At 42.1% G+C, this 26754-nt stretch overlaps 1 protein-coding gene across 2 annotated transcripts in view; it reads right to left on the bottom strand.

Moving 5' to 3' along the window:
- Window positions 1–923: 923 nt before the first annotated feature.
- The window catches only part of gabrb2a (gamma-aminobutyric acid type A receptor subunit beta2a), a 33309-nt gene continuing 7478 nt past the window's right edge, over window positions 924–26754 (bottom strand). The window contains exons 4-10 of one of the 2 annotated variants that reach the window (XM_026191240.1): window positions 20760–20980; window positions 12872–12954; window positions 9219–9356; window positions 8852–9004; window positions 4777–5021; window positions 4167–4307; window positions 924–2990 (exon numbers count right to left, since the gene is read on the bottom strand). In XM_026191240.1, coding sequence (XP_026047025.1) covers window positions 2634–2990; window positions 4167–4307; window positions 4777–5021; window positions 8852–9004; window positions 9219–9356; window positions 12872–12954; window positions 20760–20980 — 1338 coding nt within the window. In that variant the 3' untranslated portion in view covers window positions 924–2633. The remainder of the gene's footprint in view (window positions 2991–4166; window positions 4308–4776; window positions 5022–8851; window positions 9005–9218; window positions 9357–12871; window positions 12955–20759; window positions 20981–26754) is intronic. The other variant, XM_026191241.1, reaches the window with a different exon arrangement.

The raw sequence follows: 26754 nt of genomic DNA, 5'->3' as shown, positions 1-26754 counted from the left end.
GTCACATTACATCAGTTTTTACACCAATTTGCCTTTTGAGATAGTTTTTCTTTTTACTCCCAGCAGCTTCACACATGCAGAGTCCTATTCAAACGTAAAACGTAGTTCCCCTTTTTTTCTCATAAACAAACAGCAACTACAAAACACTCAAAGATGATGCTCTCTCAGCCTCGCTGTTTTTTTGTCCTCTATTTTCCAGAGCTTAGTGACAGAAATCTTTGGTTGATAATTTGGTTTTCTGTGCATTTTCATCTGCATTTTTTGCCTGATTTTTTTGATATTCACCAGTTATTTCCTCACTTTCCTAAGCTTAAAACCCAGACATTAGCTTCACACTAGAACAAAATCCTGCTTTAAATAATAAATATTCAGTGTTTTGCACCATTAAATATTCACCAGCATCCATTTAAGTGGTCAGCCAGTGCACGCAGAGTGCACTCGCTTTTGCTGCGTGACGGGGGAGGATGCAGCGAGAGGTCGTGGCACGGATGGCTGCATGGATGGCTCGTTCTCTTTCTTGTCCTTTATTTTCTTTCTCTTCGTGGCTTCAGCCAGAGGGCCACAGTCGAAGTCTGCAGAGTGCCTCCATATCTATGGCTCTCTGCGTTAATGCCCCCCCCGAGGCCCGGGTTAAGCTTAGCCCCGCTCAAACCCCAGCCAAGCCCATCACAGCCAGCCTAGACCACCGCCACAGCCTCTCACTCCAACTCCTCCACTCCATCCATTATGCAGCCAATAGTCCCAGCTGCAGCACTCTCGACTCTCTTTTCACCCCCTACATTTGCTCCTCTCATATGCCTACTCATTCCCCGTGCTGGGCTCAGTTGTTCATTCGCTCATGCAGACACTCAATCAGCCATGCAGCTCAGACAGTCAGTAATCAGGCTCTCATTCATGCAGGACACATAAAACTGCCACCCATGTACTCTGTTGTTGAAGTGATAGACTGAATTGAGTTTTAATTGAATTTAGATACATCTTCATAATTGCTGACAATCATTACACAAGATATTTACAGTCATTATGAAATATTACAATTGGAATTTACAGAAACTTTGTACAAAATATGCCTGACTTCAATGCCTGGATAGTGGGGTCCTTGTTAAGCCATTTCCGGAGAGCAAAACATTGACCCAAAAGTCACTGGTGTCTGGAAGTGCTTTAGTTTCAGCAAGTAGATGCTTTTAAGAGTCCATTAAAAAGAAAAAAAGAGAGAAAATCCCAAAAGGTACAGAGTCAGCAAAGTTGTGAATTGTGTTTTCTTTTTCTTTCTTTTTTTTTATCCTCAGTTAAATTGCTCTTTTCTTTTTTCGTTATCTTTTTATTTTCTCGACTGAATGGAACATTTGATCTGTAATTCAACTGCAAAAACAACAACGAAGACCCATTTAAATAGAATAAATCCGTAATATTTACACAATAATGTGAGTACTGGTTTATAAAAATGAATCATCTGTTTTTCTTTAAATATGACTTTATGTTTATCTACATTTTTTTCAAAACAGAAACCTATAAGCACAATGGAACGCATCATACTTCTATCATTCAATTCTACTGATAATGATGGATTGTGGATTGCCATATTTATGCAGCAAGTCTGGTTGCAATGAAACTCAGCTCAAAGTCCCCACAGCAGCCTAGGTTGCGTTGAAGCCGTTTCAAGCCTCTCGAGCTCCTTGCGTGATGGCGGAAAGTTTAGGGAGTCAAGTTAAGTCAAACAAAACAAACGAGAAAAAGAAAAGAAGAAGAAATAAACACGCGTGGTGAAATGGATTCGATTCCATCAGCAAAAGCGAAAACAGAAACTTGGCTGAAGCTTCAGTGTCCACTCTTCTTTCGGCACACAGCAAGCTTTTCCTGTTGAGTGTTGCCACCACGAAAGCCCCACATAGACATCCAGAGAAGAGCACGCCCCCTGCTGTCCACCTGTTCCCATCCAGCGACGCTCAAAACAATCCACCCAGGTGAGTCGTGCTAAGCCAAAGCTGCAAACGTTAGCTGACAGGACAACCTCTACTAGCACAACTAAAAATGCTTTGCACTCCATCATCATCATCATCATCGTGAGATGCAAATGAAATCAAACATAAGCATGCTTTTAAAGGATGTTTTTGATATACAATAATTATAGGAAAATAGACTATCCAAGGATGACTCCTTTAAAATCATTTATAAAGCTTTCCTGGATGCAGACAGCTCGGCTACGAAGTAAATAGATACTAAACAAAAGAAATCCTTAAAAGTATATGCAAACACAAGCATAAATATTTGATCCACAGAGAGTAAGCTACGAATGACAAATATTAGTGATATACTGAAATTCTGGAACAGGCACCGTTTCTGTCTTTTTAAAACTCTCTCTTCTTTTCTCAAGAGCTTGACAGTCGATTTGAAGGTGTTTCCCAAATCCTAAAAGAGTCACTGCCGACTGAAGTGTTGGGTGCTGCTGCAGTCCGTCTAAAAGTCTTTTGTATCTCCGTATTTTCTCTAAAACGAACCACCTAAAAAAAGTCGGTGCACTGTTCATCTCACATTCTCTCTCTCACACACATCCTCTCTCTCATCTCCTCTTATTTTTTCCCTCCTCCCCTTCTTCCCTCTTTCTTTACATGCCTGCCGCGAGCCGGCTCGGTTTAATGGACGTAGTAAAGCCAGTAGACCACGTTGAAGAAGGAGAAGACAGTGGGGAAGATCATCCTGGACCACTTGTCAATAGAGTTCACGTCAGACAGGTCTGGGATGTTCACCTTGAGCTGGGAAGCCCGTCTCCGTAGGCGCGACTTCTTCTGGGCGTGGCGCTCCAAGGCGCTGTGGCCATAGTTCTGGCGTGCCATGGCTGCCCTGCGGTACTGCAGCGTCGAGCTATCATAGGCCAGCATGGTGTTGCGGGGGTCTCCGGGTGCTCCGAGGCCCCGGGACAGATCCCCGGCGCCGCCCATCTCATTCTTCATCTCCAAGGTGCTGAAGAGGATGTTGTCGTCGGGGGTCATCTGTGTGAAGGTGCAAACAAAACAAAACAAAACAAAACAGGCGCAGCCATGAGAAGTTACTGCCAGGGAGGAAATTTTGGAGCGTTCAGTCTACGTCTAGCAAAATTATAATTGAAGTTGTAATGATAATTATGCAGTTTACTGTGTAAAAACACTGATGGGGTGCTAGAATGGGTAATGCAAATGAGTCAAAAATCGTGTTACTTACAGTGAAGAAAAGATTTTAAGCACTTTAAAAAAAGCTCTAAATAAATCATTGATCATCTGTCGTCATTATCTGAGTGACAATACAACCACAAGACTATGAGATAACACTCCTGGAAAAGCACAACGCACTCCACAAACTTAATTCTCATGGAGAAACCTTCATTGCCATGTCAGAATTTCAACCAGCGTGTGGTTAAAATTCTGTCGATTCACAAGACAAACTGAACAAAAACAGAAAAGAGAAAAGCAAAGGAAAAGGAAAATGTGACAGGAGAAGGTTGAGAGAAACTGTAAAGGACTTTGCAAAGATGGAGGAGAGGCTAAAAGGTTCAGGGCAGGTCAGGAAAGACGTTGTGGGAAGTGAATTCGGATCAACATTTCTTCATCCATAGCCTGACTTCTGAGGAAAAACATCCCAATAATCCAATCCCGTCCTGCTGTAAATGTCAGCCTGATGCATTTTGTTGATTTTTTTTTAGGGGGTTTAAAGCGAAGCCACTTAGTTGGAGCTTTTCATCAAACTGCAAATGATTTCTTTCTCTTATCTGGAGATGCTTTTTTTTTCTCTTTGCTTTTGTTTTCTTTTCAATTGCTTCACTTAGTTTCAAGAGATTAATCAGTCACCTTAGAGATACAGTATTTCGGTCTAGATGATATTATCTTAAGAGGAGCTACTGATGTTTTCATTTCTCTTGTTCTCATTTCCTATTAATTCAGATGTACAGCCCAAGTTAAGATTAAATTAATGCCTGCAGAAATCAAACTGCTAAGCCATGTTTGTCAGGAAAATGCATGAAGAGCAAACCAAGAGAGGGAAAAAAACACAATGGTGGGAGTGATGATCAAGGTTGCCTTAAAAAATCTATAAAAAATCAAAGAAATGCACAAAAAAACTACAGCATTTTCCTCTGATCTGGATTGATTCAGATTGATGACATTGTTAGTTTTGACTTTCAAAACCTCCAGTACCTTATTTCTTTGCTCGCCTAGTCCTAATGCGGCATCGTCCACAAAGATGGGATCCCACATCGAGTCATATGCGTCAATTTCCCTCTGTTTCATTCTGGCATACAGAGCATCATCTCTCTGAACTACATTTCCCACCAGCCACTGCAAGCATACAAAATCAGCACTGTTACTTAGGGGGAAATCGTAGCTTGCCACACTCAGAAGGAAAGGGTGTTTGATTTCTTTTTCCTTATGCTGCCGTTGTTCTTGCTAACTTTAGCAGCTGAATAAAATTTAAAGAGAAGGCTTTGGCACCACAGCCAGTGATTTTTCCGAGGCGCCTTGCCCTTTGGGAGACACAGAAATATGGAGATAAAGTATAAGCCAGTCATTGCTTCTGCATTCACTCTTTCAGATCCTAGCTGAGTAATAAAGTTGATACACAGGGCTAAACCAGTGAGAAATGGAGAGCTAGAGCAGGAGTAAAGAGTGCTGGTAAAGGATATCAAGCATTGATCACAGCATCACATTGACCTTGAAAGGAGAAGAGGTAATTTTCTCGCACAGAAACAAACACGCACATTAACTGACAACACGGATACCTTTGGAGGAGCTCGGCTCGCGCACGTACCTTGTTGGGGTCGGGTCTCAGCTTCTCGTTATTGGCGGTGGCTGCTTTCTCGGCCGCCTTCTTCTGTCGCTGGGGGCCCTGGCCGAAGAAGATGTAGTTGACGAAGGCGTACTCCAGCAGGGCCAGGAAGACAAAGACAAAGCACCCCATCAGGTACATGTCAATAGCCTTCACGTAGGGGATCTTGGGGAGCGTCTCTCGCAAGTGGGTGTTGATGGTGGTCATGGTCAGCACCGTGGTGATCCCTGGACATCAGCAGAGTCACAGTTTCAGAGACAAAAGCCCCGCATGTGATGTTTTGTGTCAGGTGTTAGTGAAGTTTAGTCGCAATATTCAACTGTTATAATGATAATCACTTTTGTGCTTCATCCAGATTTCTGTCTAGAATTTAAAGCTTTAAGAGCTTTAAAATCAAATTTTATTTATTTATTTACGAGTTGCCTTGAGGTGCTTTATACTGTAAGGTAAAGACCATACAATAATACAGAGAAAATCCCAACAGTCAAACTGCCCCCTTTGAGCAAGCACTTGGAAACAGTGGGAAGGAAAAACTCCCTTTTAACAGGAAGAAACCTCCAGTAGCACCAGGCTCAGAGAGGGGCAGCTATCTGCTGCGACTGGTTGGGGGGAGGGAGACAGGACAAAAAACACACTGTAGAGGAGAGCCAGAGATTAATATTAACTAATGATAAAACACAGAGTGGTTTATAAACACATAATGAGTGAGCAAGGCAAGAAACAAAGTGCATCATGGGAAGCCCAAAGCAGCCTAGACCTACTGCAGCGTAACTAAGGGAGGATTTAGAGTCACCTGATCCAGCATGAACTACAGTGGGGCAAAAAAGTATTTAGTCAGCCACCGATTGTGCAAGTTCCCCCACTTAAAATGATGACAGAGGTCAGTAATTTGCACCAGAGGTACACTGCAACTGTGAGAGACAGAATGTGAAAAAAAAAAATTCCATGAATCCACATGGTAGGATTTGTAAAGAATTTATTCGTAAATTAGGGTGGAAAATAAGTATTTGGTCACCTCAAACAAGGAAAATCTCTGGCTCTCACAGACCTGTAACGTCTTCTGTAAGAAGCTTTTCTGTCCCCCACTCGTTACCTGTATGAATGGCACCTGTTTGAACTCATCATCTGTATAAAAGACACCTGTCCACAGCCTCAAACAGTCAGACTCCAAACTCCGCCATGGCCAAGACCAAAGAGCTTTCGAAGGACACCAGGAAAAGTATTGTAGACCTGCACCAGACTGGGAAGAGTGAATCTACAATAGGCAAGCAGCTTGGTGTGAAAAAATCAACTGTGGGAGCAATCATCAGAAAATGGAAGACATACAAGACCACTGATAATCTCCCTCGATCTGGGGCTCCACGCAAGATCTCATCCCGTGGGGTCAAAATGATCATGAGAACGGTGAGCAAAGATCCCAGAACCACACGGGGGGACCTGGTGAATGACCTGCAGAGAGCTGGGACCAAAGTAACAAAGGTCACCATCAGTAACACACTACAACGGCAGGGAATCAAATCCCGCAGTGCCAGACGTGCTCCGCTGCTGAAGCCAGTGCATGTCCAGGCCCGTCTGAAGTTTGCCAGAGAGCAGATGGATGATACAGCAGAGGATTGGGAGAATGTCATGTGGTCAGATGAAACCAAAGTAGAACTTTTTGGTATAAACTCAACTCGTCGTGTTTGGAGGAAGAAGAATACTGAGTTGCATCCCAAGAACACCATACCTACTGTGAAGCATGGGGGTGGAAACATCATGCTATGGGGCTGTTTTTCTGCCACGGGGACAGGACGACTGATCCGTGTTAAGGACAGAATGAATGGGGCCATGTATCGTGAGATTTTGAGCCAAAACCTCCTTCCATCAGTGAGAACTTTGAAGATGAAACGAGGCTGGGTCTTCCAACATGACAATGATCCAAAACACACCGCCCGGGCAACAAAGAAGTGGCTCCGTAAGAAGCATTTGAAAGTCCTGGAGTGGCCTAGCCAGTCTCCAGACCTCAACCCCATAGAAAATCTGTGGCGGGAGTTGAAAGTCCGTGTTGCTCGGCGACAGCCCCAAAACATCACTGCTCTCGAGAAGATCTGCATGGAGGAATGGGCCAAAATACCAGCTACTGTGTGTGCAAACCTGGTAAAGACCTATAGTAAACGTTTGACCTCTGTTATTGCCAACAAAGGTTATGTTACAAAGTATTGAGTTGTATTTTTGTTATTGACCAAATACTTATTTTCCACCCTGATTTACGAATAAATTCTTTACAAATCCTACCATGTGGATTCATGGATTTTTTTTTCACATTCTGTCTCTCACAGTTGAAGTGTACCTCTGGTGCAAATTACTGACCTCTGTCATCATTTTAAGTGGGGGAACTTGCACAATCGGTGGCTGACTAAATACTTTTTTGCCCCACTGTATATGTTTATCAAAAAAGGAAAGTTTTAAGCCTAATCTTAAAAGCAGTGATAGTGTCCGTCTCACAAATCCAAACTGGGAGCTGATTCCACAAAAGAGGGGCCTGAAAGCTGACGGCTTTTCCCCCTTTCTACCTTTTAATACTCTAGAAACCACAAGTAAACTAGCAGTATGAGAGCAAAGTGCTCTATTTGGGTGATACAATACTATCAGGTCTTTAAGATAAGATGAGGCCTGATTATTTAGCACCTTAATACTAATACTACCACGATGAACCCTTTAAATTTGATGTTAGTCATCAGTGTGGTCACATTAGCATGCAGAGCTTAACATGCTGATGTTAGCGTTTGGCCCAAAGCCTATAGGTGAGTCATTCCCTGTGCAGGCTATGGTGCACTATAGCTACTGTCTGCCATTTTATTCCACTGGTTTTAGGCAACAAACTGCACAGTTTTCTGCATCTGATGCCATAACTCTGCATTTTATATAAGCTGCTTACAACTGAGGATCTACTATAGAGGCAGTGCATAATGAATGAACACAGATGTCTTTCTCGCTTCGCTGGAATTTGCCCCAGCATCAAACTAACTGAGCTCAGATGCTCATCTCCAAAGTATACGTGCTCGGGAACATGTGCATTTGCTCTTATGCTGTACAATGTATAGTGTTTAATGAACACAAGCAGTCAAATTTGAGAGAATGTGAGTCCACATGGATTAAAAAAAACACCTGAGACTGCGATAGCTTACATCCCGTCGTGCAACCAATGATGATGGAACAAACTGTAGGCTTTAAAAAAAAAGGGCCACATTGCCACTGTAAACATCTGTTGTTAGTCACAGCACGATTCACCTGCTTTCCTGACATGTACACATTGTGTTTGATACATTAGTCATCTGCCTGCACAATCTGCATTTGGTCAGATTCACACGTATTATAAATAACCCGGCAGCCAGCACTGTCACTGTAGCACGGAGCCTCGTCTCCCCATTGGCTGCACTTGTTCTCTTTTGGTTAGGACGCTGAGAGCAGAGCAGGGAGGGGGGGGGGGGGGGGGGGGACATCTTTAAATCACGTTACCCTCTAAACGCACCGTCTGGGACTCTGACCTGCCAGCCGTCCCCACTTCCGAAAAAACAAACGGTGTGTGACAAGAAAGAGACGCGCAAAACGCAAAAGCTACCGACGTGCCAGTTTGACATTGGCGTGAGAGCGTGAGCTCCAAAGTGCACGGTGCATTTAAACAAATACAGCTGCGCTCGGGCTCTGATAAGCTGCGATCTCCGGCCAGCGAGAGGCTCCAAAAGACAGACAGGATGAGAGAAAGACAGCACACTTCAAGGTCGAGCTGCAGTGCCTCTCGCTCTGCATGACTCATGCATATAGTCATCTCTGAACAACAGACATTTAGCCAGGCAGCCTATCACACACTGCTATCACTCACTGTGCTTAGAGCTAATGAGGAAAAAAAGTAAACGCTGAGAAAATACAGGGAAAACATCAGGCTCGCCACAGACACAATAATGCAGAAATCCTGAGCATAATAATGTACGTTAAATGGCTCTTTTCATGCTCTGCTATCATTTGGCTCTGGGTTATTTCTGAGGGTCAGCGCTGAGCAGAAGCGAGCCGATCCTACCCAGGGCCACTCTGGCAGCCGATGCATCGTAGTTGATCCAGAAGGAGACCCAGGAGAGGATGGTAATCAGGATGGAAGGCATGTATGTCTGCAGGATGAAGTAACCAATGTTCCTCTTCAATTTAAAGCTGAGGGACAGGCGGGGGTAGGAACCTGAAGGAGGCAAAGGAGCAGAGGAAGTGGGATAGAAATAGAGTTTCCTCAGTGACACCAAATACATTTTCCTTGACGCAAGCGAGCCTGTCACATACACTCTCTCTCTAATACTGACTGTCGATTTTATGTTAAAAATAAAAGGCCAAAAAATTGTTAACACAGCAGCTTATGCTAATTAAAACCTGCAAAACCCAGTGAAGCTTCTGCGCACCTGTGGAGAAGACGACGTTCTTGGAGATGAGTTTGTAGTCGACGATCGAGAACTGAGGCAGCTCTATCCTGTCCACGCCGGACACTGCGCCGTCTCCACCTCGCCAGTAAAACTCAATATCATCTGTGGTGTATCCATCTGCAGGGGAAAAAAGCCAGGACACTTAGAGAAACATTATCACCATCCATTAATGCTCTATAATATATCACAGCAAAGTGCTGTAATGTTAAAAGTCGTCTGCGGTTTTGTCTGTCTTTGCCCTTAACTATACTTAATGCTTGGCAATATCCACAGCAGCCGTCACCAACTCTGATTACATCTGAGGGGTCATAAGATGATTAGGAACTTTAAATAACAGGAAATTTAACAACATATTTTATGCTTTCTTGGAAAATAGAATGAAGGTGCCATTTTAGGGCTCTAAAAATATGAAATCACTTTTGGTTTAAAGTATTTAAAGTGTTTAAAATTTAAGGAGGTGTTGCAATTTGACTTTAAGAGCCACAAGCCAGAGAAAAGGCCCGCGGCGCTCACTGCAGAAACAAATCTCTATGATTGTGGTTAGGGTGAGGATCATTAAACTAACACACATTTAAGATCTCCCATTTATCCAGCCACTGCTGCAGAGGCCATCTTTGCATTAGGGGCTTGTCACATTTTAAAAATTTAAGGTTATAAACAGCAGGGAAGATTACAGAAACACCTACAGCCCTCAGAAATCTTTGAGCGGTGCTCTGAGTATTTGCTGGCAAACTTTGTGTAAGCGTAATCTCTATAAACATGCATTTATCCATTTGTCACTCAAAATTAATCATGAGCGTAAGAAGGAGGTGATTGTTGGTGATTTCAAGAACTTGCAGGAAGTAGAAGTCTCTCAGCTCCGTCACCGGGACAAGAAACAGAGGGACGCTCACTAAATATGTGGCTGCCGGTTCACTGCAGGTTTGTTTCCATAACCTGTTTCCATCAACCTGAAACAATTTGTGTAACTGCAAGAAGTTATCTGGTTGACAACGTGTTTATTTTTCAGCACTTTAAAGCAGGAAGCTAATTTCTACATAGCTGCACACATCGTGAATGGAGACAAAGGAACCTATCTGCATATAAAAAATTAATCAACACTCAGCATTTTCAACTCTCTGTGTGTGAAGCATGTATATGTACCAAGAAACATGTTCTCGTCTGAACTTTATCCTGCTACAGTCAACGGAGCGGCGTCGTGTGCTCACCCAGGGAATGGCCGTCTCCCTACTCCAAAGCTCCACTTTGACTGCCGCATGCTCAAAATAGAGGCAGTGACCTATTCAGATGTGATGAATAATTAAAGTCCGAGGCTTTGATTTTTAAAAATTAACACAAAATTCTTTGTTGCTATGGCGCTGACACTGAAGGTGAAGTTAGTCACGTCGGGTTGTTATTGGTCGGACGGGCAGCCGGCTTCACCCACAGGCCTTTTTTTTTTCACAGCAGACATTTTGATTTGTCATAGTTGGAGAAGCTCAGGTGTTACTAATAATATCAGCAATGGCTTCCTTCTGCACGAACCTGCATGCACAATGTCAGGAAACTCAACAGCCACCATTCGGTATATTATTTATACCTGTGCTTTTCCTACTGCGATGTGTCTGCTGTGGAAGAAAGAAACTCTGTCTCTAGGGTGGTTTTAACATCTTGCATCACTGACAGTTAAGGTAATGGCACACAAATACAGATTTTCTTTCTTTCTTCTTCTTTTTTTTTGTTGCTGTTTTTGTTTGAAAGAAAAAAAAAGAAATCCCCCGAAACAGCTGGGTCCTGTAGCTCATGGCCAATATTACTCAAACAGGAGTAAATTCTGCATCTGTTAAGGTTCTGCAACACATTTGGTGCTCTGGTGAGTATTCACAGCAGCAGGATGAAGTACGTGGGATCGACTCAAAACAAACTCACAGTGTGTGATGACAGTAATGAAGAAGGATGTCCATCAGTGCAACACAGAAGCTCTCTGGTGCAGAGGGAGCACCAACTTCTCCGATATTTGTTTAAAATTAGTCTTATTCTTTAATTAAAGCTTTTCTTGCCAGGGCAAACTATGGCACTGAATACTGAATGCATCTGCAGAGCATAAAGCAGTGGATGCTGGAACTCCACACCAGCAGATAAATAAGCTCTACCGTTATCGTCACAGCATTACCCCAATTAGTGTACCATGCTGCTGTTGAGGTGCAGCTCGGTTAAGTTCTTATCGGCTACGTCAGGCTGGGGATCAGCGGGGTGTTGAGTCATTTGGTAGAGGGGAGTTTTTTTTCAATATGAAGGGAGCAGTTTATGGCCAGTACATTCAGTTAGTTTGTAGCTCCATTCGTTCCAGACCATTGTCTCTGTTAGTGCATTACATCACTGCACTCAACCTGGTCTATCAAGACTGATATGAAGGGTGCCTGAGCCAAAGATGTGCATGGATACTGTATGTCAGCATTTATATGTGCATAACAGATCGTATTAGTTGGTGTTAGAGGGGAAGAAATGCTTTCTTTTTTTTTCCCTCAGTGCAGCACGTGAGTCCCACGGCCTGAGCCGCAGCAGTGAGTCGCTGATGTATCGGGGGTTTCTGGGGTTTTAAAACTTGTGTCTGTTAAAAATGCATTGAGTTTATCAAGGGGAGTGAGACTTCTCTGGGCTCATTAGTCTGAATAAAATAGCATGCTCTGGCATGAAGAGATTCCAACGTTAAAACCGTTGCCAGTTAATCCATATGAGAGCAGATACTGCCTGGTGATCAAAACTGGAGCTGTGTGTGTGTGTGTGTGTGTGTGTGTGTGTGTGTGTGTGTGTGTGTGTGTGTGTGTGTGTGTGTGTGTGTATTTCTGCCTGAGAGAGGAGGAGAGAAAAAAAGAGCATATGAGTGATGGAGTGAGAGATAAAAAGGCTGGGAGGGAAAAAAAAGAAGAGGATGAGACCGTGCGAAGAAAGGAGATGAGAAACGGAAAGAGAGGGTGATGGGGAGAGAGATGGCAAGCATAATGGGAGAGGAGCAGCGGGGGAGGGGGGGTGGTTCTGACCCGCGCTGTTTTTGTGCTGCTTAACGCTGCTGGCAATAGTGTGATCAAACCCGGGAAGACTGGGCCTACACCACATCCCAGCCCCATAATCCTTCTCCTAGGGGACCCAGATAATAGACGCAGAGGACCTCGTCTTTCTCTCTCACGTTCCTCCTCTCTTTCCTCGCTCCCCTGACTCGAGAGCACCGGATCACGTACAATTACAAACTCCACGTGAAACTGAGTCTTTGTACTTCACAAACATGGAGGCGGCTTCACGAGAAAGCTGAACACAACATCCACTATCAGCACCCTCCTGAAATACTGGACCTAATCAGGCTCCTCCTCGCCTTGGGAAGCCACTGCAGTAGCAGTTGAATTAATTAGGCTGGATGTTATCAGTCACTGAGCCATTAGTGATGTTCCTCTTCTTGATGCATATCTCTTGATATCTCATCAGCCTTTCTCAGCATTTTACATCCTGTCTTATCAACTGTCTTTCTACCTCGGTGCCACTGGGCTGGCAGACTGTTTTCAGGACGGTTTTCCGAGCTGCATGCGTACGTGGGATCTCTTTAATTCGATGTCTTCGTGTGGGTGTGAGAGCTGGTTGTCAGGGACAACGGTACTTACAGCTTTCGATCTCCAGGGTGCAGTTTTGCTCATCTAGAGGGTAGCGGCGCAGGTCCATCATGCAGGCTGCGGTTGTAGTGATCCTACACACACAGAGAGGGATAAAGAAATATAGGATTCAACGCAGAAACAGGTGGAGGCGGCCACGAGCAGGCTGGGTTCATTTTATTTGACCTTCACTGCGCAGAGTAATGTAAACATCCCTGCAGGATGTTGGCAAACCTGAAGAGCACCAGACATGAAAGCCATTCTTCCGGAAATAATAGGTTCAAATGGAAAATGCCATCAAATGTGGGGATCAGGATTAACTCAAAATCAGATGCTGTTTGGCAAATCCGAGAAACCATTCCAACTGGCCGAGGCAGATGGCTGCGCTCCCGGAGCCTGGTTCTGTCTGGTTTCCTTCTTGTTAAAGTACACTTTTTACATCAGCCTCAGTTCAAGCCTCCATAAATCGTAAGCTGATGCTGACAATGTCTTTTTATTGAGAAATTCTTTTCTGCTTTTATTATGAAATTTACTGCATATTTTATTCTAATGACAAGATTGGGAAACTATTAAAGCTAGTAATTACTGTACTTAACAAAGTGTGGAATTTGGACACTATGCTGGTTTTACTTTTATCCCATAAAGAGATAAAAAAAAAAAAAAAGCAGGGTTCAACGTCTGGTCAATGGGCTCCTTAAAAAAAAGAGCCGTCGAGCACAGGCCAGTCATATCCAACAGGTTCAGTCAGGGTGACGCACTTCCTGTTATAGATGACAAGTTGGCCAGAGCTGAGACGGGCTGGCACCCGGCCGCACCAAACCCCTGAGGCTGTCTGAGAGAGACTGGCCACACAATCTAACTATGGGGGCTAAATCTAGCGTAGACGTGTAAGACGAACCCCCTCACACACACGCACAAACAAACACACTGATTGATATAAAACATGATGGCGTCACACGACCATTAATAATAATAGCAGCCTGTGGGAGAATTCCCAGTATAGGTTGAAGTGTTTGTCATAACCGCGGGTTTTCCTTGTCACAGCTGATTACGGTCACATCATTGATTTATTGTGTTAGCGGTCCATTCATTCGTACGTGGCAATGAAAAAGGCCACTGAGTAGCCAGATCATCCAGTAAAAGTCATGCTACATTTACACTTTACATTCATTGGACATTCAGTTCAACAAGAAGGATCCCTCAGTGTCGCACAATCATAATTTGTCTTTATTCATAATTGCACTTTCCATCAATATATTAGTTCATATGTCCTTTTATTCTTTATTTCTTCAGTTTCACCATTTTGTGAAATACAGTGTTTGTAATGGGAACAAATGAATCTTGCTGCTTATCACTGAATTTGAACTAATACAAAAATAAATGAAAGGTAAACTGTCCTTATAAGAGAGGTGATGTGAACAAAAAGGCTTCATGATGATCATTTTACAGTGTTAAGCTGTAAAACAAACCCGCTGTCCTTATTTGAGGGCTTATGAGGGTCACCTTTGCACATCTCTGTTCAGAAATTGGGCCTCAGGAGGATATGCAATTTTATAAATCAGGGACAATAAATATTAAATAATAAAAAAAATCTGTTGTTTACCATTAAAAAACACAAGCAGTGGTGTCTGGATTTGCTTATTTTGATAAATCAAAGACTTTACGTCATTCCACTATTTATAAAATCATAATGGAAGTGCTACCATGGGAAAAAAATTTATGACAAAGTGCTGAAATGTATATTGTTTGGTGTGCATTGTCATCTCCTGAAAGCCTGTAAATGTTTTAAACATGAATAGAAATGGGCAAAAAAATGTTCTTAGTTCACACATTTTTCAAATCGCTGCTGCTTTGAGATTGAGAACGTGGTCCCGTGGAGCTGCGGGGACACTATGGCAATAAAAAAATACAATCACAATGCCTTCTCTCGGTTAACTTCATCACATCTACAGATGCATCTTTAAGAGCGCCTTGTCTTTAATAATTAAGAGCAAACTTTATTTGAAATCTTTCTGCATAAGATGTTCAGCTCCCTCAGGCCGAGGCTGGCAAGTTTGGGATTTCATTTTTTCGAGCTGCAGAGTCTTCTTTCACACACTCGGGCTCTCTCCGTCTCTGCCTCCTTTTTTCTTGCTCTCTGGGCTCTTATGTAAGAGCCAGTTAGCAGGGCCATGGTGCACTGGGGGATTAAAACAGGAGGCTCATTTCTGTCCTAGTTTACCCCTTTTTTATGGCCACAACTTCCCAGGATGTTGTGCTCGCATAGCCGGGCACTCATCACTCACCATCATCGCCATCGCCATCACTAAATCATCGCGGTGGCACAGAGGAAACACAGGGGAAAAGCAGAAATGAGGCCAAAATGGCAGGGGTAAAAATAACAGCCTATTTATAGCCCACCTACATCATCAGCAGAAGTCTCACAGCTTTCTCGTCTGAGACTCCGCACGGCTGATCAAGAACTGCTTCTGCACCCCCCACCCCACCCGGCTGAGCTAGAGCATCCAAAACCTGCTCTAACAATTACCCCAAAAATGCAAATAATGAGCACGCAGGAGAAGCAGGACGAGGGTTTCTCTCTGCAGGATTCCCTCCCCATCTTTGAATCTCCTCCTCCTCCTCCTCGTCTTCGTCATCTCCACTGCAGAGAGAGTCTGCTGTGGACCTCTGCAGCAGCAGCAGCAGCAGCAGTTGTCATGAAGCACAGGCTTGTTTGCTCTTCATCAACATCAGAGCCGGTCCGTCTCTCGCTCATCCCAACCTGCCGGCGGAAAGGCCATGCTCTCGCAGATCACGCAGAATCAAACACGCTACATTTGCTCTGCGTCGGAGCTAATAGGACACAGAGTCTAAAAAAGGCTGTTTTTTTCTTTTTTTGTCTATGTTCCTCTAACAGTTCAACCCAGGCGCGCTCTCTCTCTCTGTATATGTGTGTGTGTGGACCCCCCTAAGGCGGCCTGTGCACCTTTATTCCAAATGACCTTGTTTACGGACATAACACAACCACCACGAATTCCCAGACAGAATCTCATTTCGAGGGAGCATCAGAGAAGAAGAGGCCAAAATACAGATGAGAGGGGGATTTTTGCAGGTTCCAAACCTGGTGCAGGCTTACTTAAACTGACATTTTATCATGCATGCAGGCATCAGGAGAAAAAAATAGAAAGATCATTTCAGAAGTTAAATTAAGATGGAGAAGCTTCCTCCATTTTGGATAGAGAGCCCATGTTGAGCTGAGCTAACACATGCAGGATTGTCTCTTCCTGCTCAGGCAGGTCACAGAGCACATCCAATCAAAAAGCAGGAAAAATAAAGAGGTTTCTACGTTTCCCTCTCGCCTGATCTGTAACTTCAGAAGGAGATAACTCTAAAAGTGATCCCATTGACAGCATTCGCACGGGATATCATTGTGCATTTTAGCTGCAGAGCAGAAACGTTCCTCGGCCTGACAGAAGACGACGTCAGTCTCCAAAGCACAAGGATGTGTCCTCTCACAACACAAAAGGAGTTACAATATTCACAGAGAAAGGAGGGAGGGTGGAGAGGGAGTGGGGAGAATCCTAATAATTTCTCCATTTTGAATGAAGTCTGACCTTCACGTCTCTTTCTCCCTCTTCGGCTCAGTCTCTCTCTGTATGCCAATGTGGAGCGACATACAGCACGAGTCACGCACTCGGTGTCTATATTTCTTTTTCATTTTTTCCTCCATTCCTGCATAAAATGAAAAGCTAAGTGGAGTTTGTGTTTTCCTGTTGTGTGTGTATATGTGTGTTTTTTCCTCGCAGCCTGGGCGGTATCTGTGTTATTGGCTGAGCCTTTTCAGGGGCTGGGTAATTAGATCAGACTGCCTCTCCCCGAGAGTCAAACCGAGCTCTAAAGTGACAGTTGGGAGCACTGTTGTAATTTTCTGCTCCTCCTGGTAATTGAAGACCAGGATTTGGCAGGATTGGGATGCACTATATATCCACAGAATAAGGAGTAAACAACACCCTCACTCTTCCTCCTTCGTGTGCACCCCTGAAAATAACACTCACTCATTCACACGCACATGTACCCAGAGACACAAACTGCACACACAGACACACACATCTCCTGCAAACTAAACAGTTTAACCTACTGGTGTTTGCCAGTTAGCGTGTTAGCTGGTTTCAGCTCAGCACAAATACTCCTCCTGCAAGATCAATAATATGTTTACTTTTGCCCCTCATTATCTAAGGATTTAGCAATATTACCTGATATTTTATAGTCAAACATTTTAGCTTAATCTCCAAAAAGAGAGATTCAGCATATAGTAAGGGGGTAAAATTATAGGGGCAGGAAGCTTTCTGGTTTTCAGTCTGTAGTTCAAGCACTATAAGATAAGTCACCTAGAGCAGGCTTTACTTGCATTAGAAGGATGGCATGTGATGACTATTAGCTGGCAATTATTACTTGCCAAAATTAGTTTGCTCTATCCAGAGGCTGAGTCAGCAGACCAGTCGGTAGATTTTAGAATAAATTTAAAATGTATTTAAACGTTTACAGACGGTTGTTTGGTTGAGTTTTTCTGTGTTTATATTGTGCAGATTGAATAAGAGAGTCGCTGTGTCCTGCATGTGGCTTCATCTACTCCCGTGATTTAATATCACAGCAGAGGTGAAGATATCCTGACCGCACCGCTCCATAAACATGTCAGCACCCATAGATTTCTAAATGACATCTTTTAGTTTCCTACCTTCTTCATTCTTCATAATGCAAAACTTGCTCTAATAAATGAGGAAATGAAGAAATCTCTGTATGTTTGTGATGTTTAACAGCCATTCATGCAGTTTAGTTCAAAATTGGCAGGTGTGCCACTGGAGGCCTCTGGAAGTGCTGTGTAGAGTTTATCCACATAATAAAACAGAAAAGTGGGACCCACCCACTCCATACTGCCAGTGGATATTAATCACTGAAGTCAATGACTTTTTGATTGTCACATTGCTGCAAATCAAAATAGAAAAAAACAAAAATACACTTGACTTGGAAAAATTGGTGGTTGCTGGATGATTGCATTTAATTTTTTTTTAAAAATGCAATGGCTTGCAAGTAGATGAGTATCCAAAGTCCTCAGCCACTGGGGGACCACTTAAGATTGCAAGATGATTGCACAGGTCGCCTGATGGGAGGCAACCTGTCTCCAAACACTTGTCATCTGACTCACTTTCAGAAAAATCAGCTAAGATTTGCAAAAATGTATTTAAAATTTATACAAGCAGAGAGATTATAAACACATCGGGATCAATCTGAGTCAGTCTGTGCTAATGGATACAACTTATCTGCAATGCATCTCTTTGCAGTAGGAGACTTAGACTAGTTGCCAACTGGTTGTATTCTGGTTCTATTATGTCAGAGCAAGGTTGCCAAGGTTGTCTTTGTCATGTTGCAGTTGAATCACTCTCCTGAAGAAACTATGTTACTGTTTTTGGAGGAATTTCTGAATTTCAGAGATTCTGGCTGGACACTGAGTGGAAGTAGGTAAACAGTGTGGTTTTTCACTTTCATGTGGATTTCTGTATATGCAGACGGCAACTGACAGCAAAAGGTTTATGATTTCCTGCGATTTATTCATTCACAACCAGTTTACATGGAATTGTGACCTTGACCCTACTCAGCTGCAAACTGATAACACACTCATCGCCTTTTTGACAAACCTAAGCTGCACTGAAGAGTGCTACTACCTGTAAGACCTGGTCCTCATGGCTAAAGCAACCATTTCAAAAGCAACAAGATTACAAGATTTCAAAGGCACAGCTGCAATAATTTTAATTACCCTCCGATTCTTCAATGTACTTTTACATCAATAGTTAATGTTTATGTCCTACATACATATAGATTTACTCATGAGAGTGGTCCCTTTCACAGTTTACATGTTTATAAATAATTAGGAAATGGCTTTCAGGGGCAGTAATTATGGTGGAACTACTTGGAAACATTTTGTCTCTACTTTTTACTCAGATACATGTATTTGACAACTGTAGTTACTCCACTTTTCCTTTTTTTTATATTTTAGCTACAGTCAGTCAGCTTCAGACATATGATGCAGTGGTATGAATTAAACAGCAGTGTGTAAAGAAAGTGAATTTTATTGTCAAAATGACTAGTATCCACAGTAAAAGCTTTCTTACTTAATAATGCATCCGTTTTTAATTTGTCATAACATGCTGATATAATTTTATGCTCTTTCTGCAGCACAATTTTAAAATGTTCTCCCCTTTACTGTTTCCTTTTTACTTTAACTCTTAACTAAAACTTCTTCCACCACTGCTGACCTTTACCCCGATGACATGCCTTGAATGAATTCACATCCCCGGACCTCTGACAGGATGTGTGCTCACATACATCCTCTTTCCTATAGACTCTCAGTTAGCCATCTTCTCCACACCCACTAAAGCTGTGTTGTTGCAACCAGCTGACCCGTCTCTACAGGTACGTGTCAGTGTGCTCAGAGCACGCAAGCATCTGGCCGGGCTGACTCTGACAGCAGCTTGTGTCTGGACTCGCTAGCATCAAATAAAACCTGGACCAAACCCACGAACCAAATAACGGAGAAGCCGGCAGGCACCGGCACTGACAAGGACAACGCATCCGAGGTAAAAACCACATGTCTCTGCTGCGCACACCCCCTTAAAATTTCACAACACTCTTACAACTCCCCTGGCTTTCATTGCTTTTTGGCTGTTATGCAAAAAATATGTGTTAGGCTTATATAATTGAGTCAGAGTGTTCGGAATTACATTTCTCGACTGTTGAGACAAAATGTAGCGATGAATAATGTGGTGCAGTGCAGATACTTAAATTTTTTAAGCAGCCTTTGCGCAAGAAGGGCATCTCAGTCAAGAGAGGGAACGACTGCAACATCTTGAATTAGCAACAATAACCTCAGCTTTTAACACACACACATGCATGAACACACACGCACACGAAAAGGCGGTGACAGATCAGAGGAGGCAGCGGCACAGTGATGGACGGGTTGCGTTAGCATATGCAGTCAAATACGCAACGTCAGTACAAATACAGATTCAGTGTTTGTATTGAACTGCTACATTATTGATTATGACTTTATCAATTATGGATGACAGCATCCTCAGAGGCATCGCAGCCCTGCGCCACAAAGAGACATCGTGTAGATGGGCTGCACACAATCAGAGTCAGTTCAGCTTTTTATTACTGATGATCATCAGGAGATATGAAAGGCTACAGTACAAGTGCATATAGTTCCTCCTATACACACCTTCTATACTTGATTACGACCCGGGGTGTTATTTTTTTTTAGATTTGTGGCTTGTGTGCAATTAATTCGATGACATTAGCATGGAAAGTCAATAAGTCAGTGGTATAGATTATTGAAATCACTGAACTCTAACTTAAACAGTCAAACGTAACCTTTCTGTGCCCAAACACAATCACCAATCCTTTGATATCAATAAAGAAGCGGGAAAAAAAACAGGAAATACACACATTTGCACTTTTTCTTACTTTAACAGGTGTTAATTTTGTGTCATATCAGCTTTTTTAATAATCAGATTTAGGTTATTCTTTGAAAACACTGCCTTTTTCAATATATATATAACCCTGGGTTTTATTTTAAAATGCCTTCTTGTTGAGCAGCGCTACACAAACACACCTGCCTCGCTTGGCCTCCATGTTGCCTTTTCTTTTCAACCTTGTTAATCATCTCAGAAAGCGGCACCATGGGCGGCCTCGTAATAATCCCTCATTGCGTATGAAAAGTGCAGCTTGACTGCTCTGAGTAGAGTTTGGAGAGGCTGAAATATCTTCTCTTATTTTCTTACTTTTTTTTCTTTTTTGTGGTCCAACCAGATCATTTGCCAATAAAAACAATTCATAAAGACACAGCTATGACACATAAAAGTCTTACCTGAGTCCGTACAGCACCGTTCCATCAGGGTGGAGACGAATCATCCTGTTCTTCACTGTGACGCCATGCACAAAGGACTTCTTGTCGTTGAGGAAATAGGTGTCAGGGACCCACAGCTGGTCAGCCACTCGGTTATCCAGAGTCAGGTTGTAAGCAATCTCAGAGTAGGAGAGCCGCTTGTCCCGCCACGCTTGCTGGAAGTACATTGTCAAGGTGTAGTCCTGCCAAACAGAGGTGAACTACATTTAACGCCACAGTCAAACTCATTGTACATTTTTTTTTATATATGTTTTATTTTCATCACCATCTCAACCGGGGAGCACATAAAGCTCTACCGGGATGTCATGTCACGCTCATGTCTGAGCCATGGCATGTTTTCATGGGCTCTGCATAGTGAGAAGGTCAGCCAAAAGGTCGTCGGTGGTCTGAAAGGCCACAGCCTGCACTAGGGGGCCCGTGGTGGCCGGGGTTGGGGGGTTAATATTCAACTATCCTCCATTAATTTTTAGACCATAACCAGAGGGCAACTTTCTCAGCTGGCTGACTATTGTCTCATGCTAAAAATATCTGCTTCCACTTGAGCGAATGAAGCTGCCTTCTGCTTTACAGAGACAATACCCTCTTTAATGCAAACTCCTGGTAGATATCTGCAGCTGGGGCTTTCTCCCTCGCTCTCTCTTTTTATGTTCTGACTTTGCATAATAAACAATCACAGCGACTGAGATTCAGGGGAGACTTTTCCAGATTTAACCTTAGTGGGGAGGGGGAAAAAATCAGTATTTATACTGTACAGTTTGTTTTTACACATGCTCAGAGATGTGGTAGAAAACCGTACCTCCTCCTCCTCCCTCTCCGTGTGTATCTTTTCTCTGCTTCTCACTCTTAAAAACAGACTCACACCCACACACAGCCACAGCGAAAAACAGCACTGCAGTCGGATCTGCTTGGTTACAGTGTGTTGCAGTGCAATCAGCGAGTGGGAAAACAAATTAAAAAATACGGTCCATGAAACAAGGCCCTTGAGCTTTTACTCCAAGCAGCCATCATCATCACTTATCGCCGTGTTTCTATGTTTCAGAGCCCCATCAGAACACATTGGCGTGACGCTGCCGCACAGTTGCCACTGAACACTAAATTCACTGTGTGCAGCGTGCCCGACCGAAGTATTAGTGTAAAAAAGGCCATCTAAAAATACACCAGATTCTGCCATCTTGATTTTTTCTTTTTCAGAAATAAAAAAAAGTCACGCGAGGACAGCTGCTTCCTTATCCTGTTTTACAAGGGTTCCCACTGAACCCTCCTCTCACACTCGCTCCCTCTCTGTCTCATTATCAGCCTGTCGATCGGATATCTCTATCACCTTTGGGATCGTTAGCTGCTGCCTGCAGGCTCAGAGTACATCACAAACCCAGGCAGCACATCCTGTGATACACTCCTGTCTTTATCGCAGGAAAACAAACAGGCCTCTCTTTAGCAGAATTATAAAAGAAATAAAACATAATATTAACCCAGTCTGAGAAGATGGTTACAGAAATTATTGTTGTGGAAACTTTCTGTTAATGTGGTGTCAGTCTTGCAGAGAGAAACACCTCAAGACATTTTGGTGGATAAAGTCACAATGTGACAAGGAGGCTAAGTAATAAAGACAACAAACTGCAGTTCCTCACGTGGCCACTTGAGGCTAGCTTCAAATGTGAGTCAATCCCCATAGACCTCCATGTTAAAATGCCCACCTTTGCACCAGTGCAGTCCATCTGATCACTACTAGATATTCTGCTGAGGCAGTGTCCTTGCTTTTAAAGCCCCAGCTGCAACTCAAAAACACTCAGAATAACTCGGATAATAGCAATAGCAAGTCTGTGTATGCACCTTGCTAACCAAGCAAACGTTAGAGATGTTAATAATTTAGCTATGCAACTTTTCTCGAACTGCTGTGGTTCATGAACACAAATTGTCGGGTTTCTTTGTGTCAGTAAGTGTGTATTTGTAAGTAATGTGCTGTGTGTGTGTGTGTGTGTGTGTGTGTGTGTGTGTGTGTGTATTTGCATATATTAGTTTTAGTTTGCATAATTTTTGCTGCATCCAGCATTTTTTGTGTGCAATTTATGGTGTAATTTATTTATGTTGTTCTAGAGAAAAAAATCACTCTGATCTCTCAAAAACAAATGTATCAAATGTCATGCATTAACGTTAAGCGTTAATCAATAACATATTTAAAAATGACAGAAATTACATCTGAAAAGTCTGTAGCTCAAATTTGAGTCTCTGGTGTTAACAGTGAATTAATCGGCTCCACAGCCACAAACCCCTCCACCTTCCGAATGAAGACTGTGGAAAATATTAACATAGTGAAAATGGAATTAAATCAGTACATATGACAGTGGGCCGATGAAAAGTTGTGTTCATGATGGGAATTTTATATTGAGGCAAACAAAATGATGCCAAATTTGTGCCCAGAAACACAAATCATTAGATTAAAAGGTCCTGATAAACTGCTGTGAGGAAGGTTTGTGTCCAAATATTCTTACTTCTGCCTCCAACAGCCAAGATGGCGACAAAAACGGTAGTCCATGAACCAAAGGGTGATGTCACAGTTGCCAGGTCCATCTTTAATATAGAGTCACTGGTGTGAACCGGGAGTGCCATTATCCTATTTTTGATTTTCTTGTTTGCAGTCCCAGCTCTCAACTTGAAATTACTCGAGTAACTAAAACCTAAAGATTTAAGAGTCCTGAAGATATAACAGAAAGATAACCAGCAAATTCTGGTGATTACCTGGTGACATTAGTTTCAGTCCATTTCAGCATTATTACACTGAAAATGAAATGTCCTTTCTTAAAATGACACGATGCATTTAACTTCAGTTATAGTGATTATTCAATTTAACTTGTTCACACTGAGTTTTCTGGACTTTCAGCCTCCATACTTGTTTCAGTTAATTATATTCTAAACAAGGAGCATTGCCACACTCAAAGGACTGCTACTGTTTAAGTTTAGGTGTAAGTTCAGATAATGAATTAAGTAATAATCAGACTGTTAACATAGCATGTTGTCTTTAGATGATACAATGGAAAATGTGTATTTCAGCTCATTTATGTGATTGTAACATGTGTTTACAAAAAGAGTGTGAGAAGATGGAAAAACAACCGACTGTTTTCTGTGTTCGAGGTCATGAGGCGCTTTCTGTGTCGTTGTTATCAAGCAGGCGCCTATGTGACAGTGAGAAGAAAACCCTCCACAGCTGATCACACAGTTTGTATCCACACAATGAGCATAAAGGAGCTGCTAATTTCCTTTTCTGCATCGATGCTAATGCAAAGACTGCCTGTACTGTATTGATCCCTCTGCAGAGTTTCTTTCAATAAATCTCAGAAAACCCAGTTTGGCTTCAACGCTCAGTTTATTTTTTTCATAAGAGTTTGTTCACTTTTCATGGAAGAAGACAGGGGCCACTGAAAAAATAAAAATGAAAAAAAGACAAAAAATTCTGACATTTTTCTGACAAAATTCAAACTTTGATTCCAGACTTCTGTTTTTAATTTTCAAATTTTACAATTCTAAAGTAAAGTCAGCTTTATTTTAATTCACCGATTAGAATAAAACAATAATAAATAATAAAAATAACAGCCTGTTACCAAAATCTGTCGCTACTCCCCGTATAAACAGTAAACGCTCAATAGTAGGCAACAAATAAAAATCTGATTTTGAATCATTGTGAAGTGTCTCCTGTACTCGGATACTAAATGAGTCACATATTCACAACGGACATTTTATCCTGTCATAGTAGGAAAAGTTTAGGTGTTACTAATAAGATAAAGATTTCTGACATGACAGCATGACAGTGAGGCAGTTACACATGTACTTTTCTGACTGTGACCTCTCAGATTAGATGAGGAGTGGACACCAAACGATGTGAATGCTAAAACCTGGATTTTAAAGATGCCTGTCCTCGTTTTAAAGTGTTGAGTTTGCATATTTGCAGGACCTCTGTGTGTGTGCGTTAGAGGTTTTAACAGTATAGATATGCGCAGAGAACACCTGGGCCTGCACGCTGCCTCCTGGCTGTGCTGTAAAATGGCAGCATAATTACGTCCTTGCAGATGGTGCTGTTTACCTTGACTTGGACATCACTTGAGCATAGAGAGAGACACAAAGTACAGCTGCCTCACCTCTCTCTCTCTCAGTGCAGCCTGAGAACCAAATCTGCAACACAGAGTACTGCAAGGGAACAGTTTTGTAACAGACGAAGTGCTGGCTGAGTCATGCTGTGCAGGTGCTGTGCAGTAAAATAAGCAGGACAACCATGTTATTTTTATGCAAAAAAACCCTCAAAAGCCTAAAAAAAATAACGAGGTTATCTTTGAAAATCTGACAAATATGTTTCTGCATCTTGTATATTAGCATTCAGTCACTAGGGCTGTGTAAGGAGAGAAAATCCTGATTGACTTTTCTCCAATCCGCACCCAGAAAAAAGCTGCAGCTAGTCGGAGCATCCCATGCTTGAGCACTGGTCTCCAGAGCGACCTTCAATCTCCTTGTCACAAGCACTTCTCAGAAACTCCATTAACATCACACAGACAGCCCAGTAAGCATCAGTGAGGGAGACATCTTGTGGAGAGCACCAACATTTAAAAGAAAAGGCACGACAGCACCGAATACATAAACACAAAGAGCATACAAACGAGGCTCGGCTAACTTGAAAAAACATCAAGGCTGGGTGCACAGTGACAGTGTCTCGCTGCAGATATGTTTCTGGGCTAACAAACCCCCATTAAGAACCTGACAGAGTGACAAGGAGTACATTTGTGTTTCCCTGAGAAATCTGACAGACTATGGTTGTTACAAGTCCTCCATTACAACTACATCAGCTGTCACAAGCGACATAAGAGGGGGGCTGCACATAGATGGGCTTAACACAATATACTGCTGGGTTTGTAAATTTAGATTTGAAGGAAAAGTTGACTTTAAGCATTCACTTTTCATAAACATATAAACTGCTTCCTCTGTTCTGTCTGTGCAAAGCAGTCACATTAGGTTTAGGAAGGGGTAAGGGTGATGGTATGTGCCTGAAACTTGTTTTTGTCTTTTCAGATTGAACTCATTTTTAGGTGACATTATTTTCCAAGTCTCCTTTTTCCCAGAGAATGGTTTGGTTTATTGAAATTGCTAATCAACAGTAAAGGATGATATTTATCATACATTTATTTAGGTAAAGGTGAAATTCCCTTGATAATCTTAAAAAAATAAAAATAAAAAATACTTTTGCACTGACTACCCTGCTACCTTGATTATAGTGAAAATTCACTAGATTTTATATAATACATATAGCATAATAAACATAAGGAGTAAGAAACTGTAACTTTACTTAAGAAAATTGTAAAAACAAAACAAATTTAAAAAACGATAAGGCACCGTGAACGCTGCTCAGTAATACAAATAAAATACAGCTGTTTACTGTGATTGGGTGTGCTTGTGTTACCACGGTGATTTGCTGCAGTGTAGACTTAGTAGGAAACTAACGCTAAAATACGAGAAACCCCGTTGCCAGTATTTACTCTTAATCAACGGGATAATTTTTTACAGTGTGTGAAAAGACACGTCCACAGACAGTCACTTTCATGTTCTTTATTAATTTCTAATTAATAATTTATTAAGTCGCTGTCCTGCACTAATTCCCACCGTAAAACATAATTAAATGTGATGGATATAATTTGTACTTGTTGTTAATAATGCTTTCTATACAGCACTCCCAAACATTTTCTGCGACAGACCAGTCAGCCTCTCTGTGGTTTATACCCACACAATGATAAATACATTACAATATTTATGAAAAAAACATTTTTACTTGTTCGTTGTCTTCATTAAAAGACTAGTTTTATTATTAATAATACTAATAATAATAATAATTTTTGCTAAAGATATTTTCACTGTGGTGAAATATACACATTAAATAAAAAATAATACTAAAAAAAAAACCTGATCCATGGATGTTTGG

Source organism: Astatotilapia calliptera, chromosome 2, assembly GCF_900246225.1.
Source record: "Astatotilapia calliptera chromosome 2, fAstCal1.2, whole genome shotgun sequence".
In the NCBI taxonomy this organism is placed as follows: Eukaryota; Metazoa; Chordata; class Actinopteri; order Cichliformes; family Cichlidae; genus Astatotilapia; species Astatotilapia calliptera.
Note: the sequence above shows the minus strand (reverse complement) of the source record. Positions and strands in the feature narration are given on the sequence as shown.